The 7659-nt window shown below is 36.5% G+C and overlaps 1 protein-coding gene across 1 annotated transcript in view; it reads right to left on the bottom strand.

Moving 5' to 3' along the window:
- Positions 1-207: 207 nt before the first annotated feature.
- LOC145291590 (carbohydrate sulfotransferase 15-like) overlaps positions 208-7659 on the bottom strand; it is a 132956-nt gene continuing 125504 nt past the window's right edge. Inside the window, exon 8 of the mRNA XM_080137671.1 lies at positions 208-460. Within this exon, the coding sequence (XP_079993797.1) occupies positions 273-460 (188 nt within the window). The 3' untranslated portion in view covers positions 208-272. The remainder of the gene's footprint in view (positions 461-7659) is intronic.

The raw sequence follows: 7659 nt of genomic DNA, 5'->3' as shown, positions 1-7659 counted from the left end.
AAAAAGGCTTTTACTTAGAGATGTTTGCATCTTCCACGTGATCCCACACATAAGTACCCAATGTATTTTTAGCAAAGAATTCTAACTAGAACGATATTCAGGAAACGAATACTAACAATTCAAAGTGAATGAATAATGCTCAACAATAAAACAACAATTGATTTGCAATAAATTTTCTCCAAATGAAAATATTGGAATCAACAAAAATGAATTTTATAAAAGTAATTTATTATCAATTTGTATTTATTTTATGGTGAGTAATGCATCAAGGTTTATGTTTCCCATCGATATTTGTCATTTTTTAGTAAAACAGCCAATTCATTGTTGAACGGTTGGTAGAGATCCTTGAGCAGCTTTCGAGTTTTGTTGAACATCGGTTTAACATGCTTCACATCTTTGCGACGCGTATTGATCAATTTCCCAACTTTAATTTTGTTCAAGTCAGACTCTGGTAATTTTGCTGAAAAAGAAAAAGAACTTGGATTATTAAAAAACATAATAATCAGGTTGTCGTCAATAAAACACACATTTAACACAACTTTATAAAATATATACAGTTTGTTGCAACATTTTGGACTGAAAATAGTTTCTTTGTAAATTTTCTTTTTGACAAATGCTTTTGCATCACTTTTTGAAGAAAGAAAAAAAATTTTCTTTTTAACAAATACTTTTGAAATCACTTTTTTTTGTAAACATTTTCTTCGTAAATTTAAAAACATCAAAATTTAATTATACCCATGCCTGGAATAAAAACCGCAACTTTTCCAAAAGCAATTTTTTTCCTAAGAAAAGTATGAAAATTATTTGCGATAATTGTGGACGACCTAATCACAAGAGTCTCCAATGTAGATACAAACATTTCAAAGGAGACTCCATTAAAAATGTGGAGAGCTCCGTTAGCGAACACACATTTTTATTTTCATGTATGTTTGACACTCCAATAAACAGTAACAATTTTCTTGTCAACTGTGGTTCAGCGACACATGTAATTATGAAGGAATCTGATTTTATCAATTTTGATCCTAACTTTAAGCCTCGGAGTCACTTTGTAGAACTGGGCAACAGCAGTAAAGTAAACAATATCATTTTGAAGAGAGGCGATGCCAAAATCTCGCCAGGGAACAATAAAGGTGAACTTTGTTTCTGTATTCTGGAAAACGCCCTTCTAATTCCGAAATTTATACAAAATATATTTTCTGTACAAGCTGCCATTAAACCAGGTGCAAATATAAACTTTAGGCCCAATAAATTAAAACTGGTGTACCCGAATGGAACTGCATTCGAGATTAAAGAAAATGGTAGACAATATTATTTAAACAGCGTAGTCCCATCAAAAACCGCCTGCCATGATTTACAGACATGGCATAAAATTCTTGGGCACTTCAATATTCCATATATATACGAGGGGCGTGCAATAAGTAATGCCTCTGGCCCACTTCCAGTTGTCTGATCTAGCTGAAATTTTGCATGTACAATGATTTATATCTCTACGGATTATGTGGCAAATTACAGCTTTGAACTAATTGTGGTTTGTTTTACAGGTGTTTGAACTGAGTCAGGTGTGAAATGGAGCCTGTTGAATGTCGAGCAGTGATCCAGTTTTTGTATTTGAAAGGACGCACACCACAGGAGACTTTTGATGAAATGAAAGAAACTTATGGTGATAATGCCCCATCATATGACCTTGTAAAACGCTGGCATCGTGAATTCAAACATGGCCGGAAGTCTGTGGAAACAGCTCCCAGACCTGGTCGCCCACCTTCTGCCATTGATGAGGTATCTGTCCATCAAGTTGAAGCTGCCATTTTGGAAGATCGGCGCATTACTATTCGCCAAATAGCCCAAGATGTCAAGATTAGTACAGGGTCTGTGGAAACTATCATTCATGACCATTTGCATATGCATAAGGTGTCTGCCAGATGGATTCCCAGGTTGCTCACACCATTCCAGAAGCGAAACACGTTGAGTGCTCGAGGATGAATTTGGAGATGTGCCAAGAAGATGAGTCAAAGTTTTTCAAAAGACTGATTACACAGGATGAAACCGGGGTCCATCACTATGATCCAGAGACCAAAGCTCAGTCAATGCAGTGGAAGCACTTGGACTCACCACCTCCAAAGAAGGCAAGGGTGCAACCTTCCGCTGGCAAGGTCATGCTCACAGTCTTCTGAGACCAGGACGGAGTAGTGATGACAGATTTCGTGGCAAAGAGTACCACAATTACAGGAGCCTATTATGCTTCACTTTTGAGGAAATTAAGGGAAGCTATCAAAATCAAAAGGCGGGGCAAGATTAGCAAAGGTACTCTCCTCCTGCAGGACAACGGTCCGGTACACAACTCGCATGTCACCAGATCAGAAGCACGGGCATATGGTTAAGAAATCCTACCCCATCCTCCCTGCTCTCCTAACCATGCACCCTCTGACTTTCACCTCTTCCCAGCCATGAAGTTGTTTTTGAAAGGAAAGCGTTTCCCAGATGATGCAGCCTTGATTTCTGAAGTCACGTCGTGGTTGAAGGACCAACCTGGAGTGTTCTACAAAAATGGTCTCCAGAGCTGCATCAAACGATGGGAGAAATGCATAAACCTGGGTGGTTCTTTTTTTTTTTTTTTTTTTTTTTACACAGTGATCACCACTTATCAAGGCCCGGAAGCCACTCAGGGATAAGGGTTATTGCAAATACATTACGTTAGTGTGGAGATCTGATGAAGTGTTTAATTAAGGGGGCGGTTCATTAGGTATTTGTTAACATTGGACTTGAAGACATCCAAGTTGTTGTCCGGAGGGAAGCAGGCAGACGGAACAGAGTTCCACAGGCGTGCAGTTCTAAGAAAGAAGCTTTGTTCATGGAATCGGCGTTTTGATTTAGGCACAGATATAGAGTGGGGGAAATTTTTCACAGTGGATTCAGCTAGATGGGTGTTTTTCGTGAAAGATTGGCGAGGGGGGACCAGAGATTGGAGTTCAGACGAGCACCTGTCATGGAAATAACGATAAAACAAGGAAAGGTTCGCAACGTCTCTTCTGTGGGAGAGAGGTTGCAGGGTAGAGAAAAGGGCATCCCCCACTAAGCCACGAAGTCTATTTTGTACTCTGTCAAGGCAGGATAGGCTGTTTTTAGCAGCTCCTGCCCAGATATGGCAACAGTATTCCATCCTTGGACGTACTTGGCTTTTATATAGATAGAGAATTGCATCAGTAGTGAGATATCTTCTGGAGCGGTAGAAGGATCCCACCATCTTTTCAGCGACCTTGGCAACAGACTTGATGTACATATTGCATTTCAGATCAGGAGTAAAGGTCAAACCCAGAAGCTTGTCAAAACACTGGGCCTCACCCAGACGAGAGCCATCCATCACAATTGATACCAGCTGGGGATCAGAGCGTTGATGATGTAAGGATAGGAGTTTGGTTTTGGATGCATTAAAGGTAACCAGCCACATCTTCCCCCACTGAACCACGTGCACGAGATCAGAGGAGAGAGAATCAGAGAGAACTTTATCATTTACAGCCTTTGATGTGTTGCCGTAGATGGTCGTGTCATCAGCATAGCTGTCAACGAATGATTTAAGTATGTGTTTAGGGAGGTCATTGATGTAGATCAGGAAGAGAGTTGGGCCCAGGATTGACCCCTGAGAGACTCCAGCATTTATATTGCAGGCCTCCGATTTTTGTCCATCTACCACTACTCTTATGAGCCTATCGGAGAGAAATGATTTAATGATTGAGAAAACATTTCCAGTTATACCGTAGCTGGAAATCTTGTGAAGTAGACCCTTATGCCATACCTTGTCGAAGGCCTTTGATATGTCAAGAGCAATTGCCCTAGAAAGGAAGCCTTTGTCAAGAGATTAACTAATCCTGTGGGATATAACCGTCAGCACATTTGCAGTAGATCTTGCAGAGCGGAAACCATATTGTGTGTCACTAAGAAGGTTATTCCTGCTGAAGTGGTTGACTATTTCTCTATTTAATATGGATTGCAGCAACTTACTCATAACACACAGGAGACTTATTGGTCTCTACTGAGAGGGAGATGACTTATCACCTGAATTCTTAAATACAGGGCAAACTGATGAGGTCTTCCAGGGAGTCGGAAAGCACTTCTCCTTAAGGCAGCGCTTAAATACTTTCGTAAGTATGGGAGCAAGTTCTGGTTGAAGCTTTTTTAACACTATAATTGGGATGCCATCAGGGCCAGTTACTTTACTGGAATCTAGGTTCTTTATTAGCTTGGCGACCTCATGCACGGATATTTGTATGTTACCTAGCTTGTTCTGTGTTATAGGAGGTTCCTATGTAAAGACTAATAACTGTGCCAAGTTTCGTTGCTCTACTGCTATGGGAAGTGGGTCAGGGGCATTACTTATTGCACGCCCTTCATATATATCAAAAAGTTGCTGAATGTGGTTGATGGAATGAAAATAAAAGCATCAAAAAACTTAAACTGCGATCTTTGTATGCAGAGAACAATGATAAAATATCAAAACAAGATACCAGACAAGAAGGCCAGGAAAATCCTATCACTGGTACATTGTGACTTGAACGGTCCCATGGAACCGATGGCCAGAAAAAATATCAGGTGTGCATTAGATTTTTGTAGATGATTACTGGTTTAATAATGGTTTATTTCTTCAAGAATAAATCTGGTACCCTGCTAGCAACTAAAAAATATTTACCTACATGGCTCTCTATGGTAAAGTAAAATGTATTCGCTCTGAGAATGGTACAGAATTCACTAAGAAAGACTTTGAACTTTTATTAATTTGAACTTTATTAATTAACCATCGTATCAAACATGAAAAATGGCAAGATGTCTACTCATTGAATCAAAACTCCCCAAAAACCTCTGGACGTACACACTTATAGTGGCTGCATATATACGCAACCGGTGCTTTAACAAAACACCATCTAAACCCCATTTGAAGCTTTCAAAACAATACCGATCTTGTGAAACCAAATTTAAGCAGAATGCATGTATTTGGTTCAATTTGCTTCGCAGTTATAGATAAAAAAGCAAATTAAATATTAAAACCGGTAGCGGTATATTCCTTGGGTAGGATAAAAACAGCCCAGCCTATTTAGTATTTTCTCCAGAGAAAAATAAAATAAAAAGAATCCGACTGTGTCAAATTCACTGACACGTTTAATTTCCAAGATAAAACTCCATCGTATGAAAAGGATGAAATTATATTTCCTCAAATTATTAAAACAAATCACAACAATGAAGTCGCCGTTGACAAGAGTATCCATAATGATGATGATGATGATGATGTTAAAGTCAATGGAAAATAGGAAGCAAAAACGAAATAGTACAAAGCTAGATTTGTTGCTAAAGGATACTCTCAGATTTATCGTATAGAATATTTTTCTACGTTTTCACCGACCACAAACCTAACGACAATCAGAATTTTATCGCAATATGACCTAAATATCCATCAAATGGACGTAAAAAATGCTTATTTAAATGCCCCAATAGACTGTGAAATTTATATTCCCCATCCGAATTTAGGAAAACTCGTCCCCGGAAAACTCGTCTCCGGAAAACTTGTACCCGGAAAACTCGACCCCGGAAAACTCGTCCCCTTTTGCTAGGTAGGAAAACTGGTGCCTTATCGAATAAATATCGATTGAAAACACATTTTATGACCGTTCTTGAAGAAGATATTGTCTTTAAAAGAGAATACACATCCCATAATATTTTTAAAAAATATTTTTACTTGTTTACTGTTGTTTTAAAAAATTAAATTAATTTTTCTAACTTTTCGTTTTCTACCTAGCTTTTGGTGTTTCAACTTATTTTAAAGAGCTTATTTAGTTTAAAAAAAAAAGTAATGTCGAGTGTTACTTATGAACAAAAAATGTCCGACATAAGAGGATTACATCTTAGGAGTCTCAATAATTGCTCAAAAATAGAAAATTAAAGAGGTAGATATAGTTTTAAAATGGGCCCCCTCCAAAAGAAAATAAATTTGTATATTTTTAGGTAATAATACACATCCCATAATATTTTTTTAAAGTATTTTTACTTGTTTACTGTTTTTAAAAAATTAAATTGATTTTTCTAAGTTTTCGTTTTCTACCTAGCGTTGTAAGTTTTTGGTGTTTAAACTTATTTTAAAGAGTTTATTTAGTTAAAAAGAAATAACAAGCAATGTCGCACTCGACATTACTTAGTAAATAATTTTAAAAAAAAAATGACCGAAAATTAAAGAAAATACTAAAGTATTTAAAACGAGCCTCCCCAACCTCCAAAAGAAAATAAATTTGTATATTTTTAAGTACTGCACAAGTGCCCCCGAAATGACTTTTAAACGATACCCTCCCCTCCCCATGTTAAGAATGGCTTTCGAAATAATAAGGTTATTATTTCAGCGCGGTACCAAAATTACATAAGACCGTGTTTTCTTTTTTGTTGTTTTGTAATAACACAATAATTATTTAAATTGAATTAATTCTTCTAAACAAAATAATTGCTTTCTTTGATAATACGCGTTTTCTTTCTTTATTTTTGTTTCGTAATGACACAAAAAGTGTTAAAACTAGAATATTTTTTTGAAAGAATATTTGGTTTCGTCTCCGTGATGAAGTTTATTTTTTTAAGCAAGAGTTAAAAATAATTTTTTAAAAATATTATGGGGGTGCATAGCCTCTTTTAAAAACAATATCTCCTTCAGGAACGGTAATAAAATGTGTTTTCAATCGATATTTATTCAATAAGGGACCAGTTTTCCTACCTAGCAAAAAGGAGGGGGGAATTTTCCGGGTACGAGTTATCCGGGTACGGGTTTTCCAGAGACGAATTTTCCGGGCACCTCCCCATCCAGAGGGATTTATAATGAAAAATAAAAATTGCACGTTGAGGCTTAAAAAAAAAAAAACACTGTACGGTTTAAAGCAAAGCACTTAGTGTTGGAATACAGTATTTCGTGATTATATGATTGAACAACAATTTAAACAATGCCCTGTGGACCCCTGGTTGTATACCCAAAACAAAGACAATAAACTACGGATTTTGGTTTTATGGGTCGATGACATTTTAATCAAATCAAATTGTGACATAATGTTGACCGATGTTAAGAAGAGATTAAATAAAAATTCAAAATAACCGATCTTGGCAAAATATCATGGTTTTTGCGTACAGAATTTACGGACCAAGTAAAGAATAGAGACCTTGTAGCAGACGACGCTGCCAGGCGGTGCCCGGCGCACATTTCAACTAACACTGGTGATTCGACCTTGACATTGGCACAAGCACAAGGCGTCGGTTGTTTGTAAACACGTCAAATAGCAAACATGCTGAATATTCGCCAGCAATTTTTTTTTTTTAAATATATTTACAAAACTTTTGAAGATTTAAAAGAAAAAGTATATATTTACAAAACATATTTTTAAGTAAGTAACAAAACGAACGTATTTAAATAAAAGATATTTAAATAAATGGGTGTCTCTTTCTGATTTCGGATTTTTGCGACTAAGATTGATTTTTTTATGTACCGTGTTTTTTGGGGGGGGGATTCTGTGGGCGTCTTTAAGACAATTCAATATTTATTCTTTAAAACATTAACTTCAGCGACAATTTATATATTCTGAAAATAATATTTTTAAATATTAAATTTTGACGAATATTCGCGAGCAAGATTTTTTTTTTTTTTTT

Source organism: Euprymna scolopes, chromosome 2 (genome assembly GCF_053919585.1).
Source record: "Euprymna scolopes isolate OS-2025 chromosome 2, ASM5391958v1, whole genome shotgun sequence".
Classification (NCBI taxonomy): Eukaryota; Metazoa; Mollusca; class Cephalopoda; order Sepiida; family Sepiolidae; genus Euprymna; species Euprymna scolopes.
This window is presented reverse-complemented; position numbering and strand designations above follow the sequence as displayed.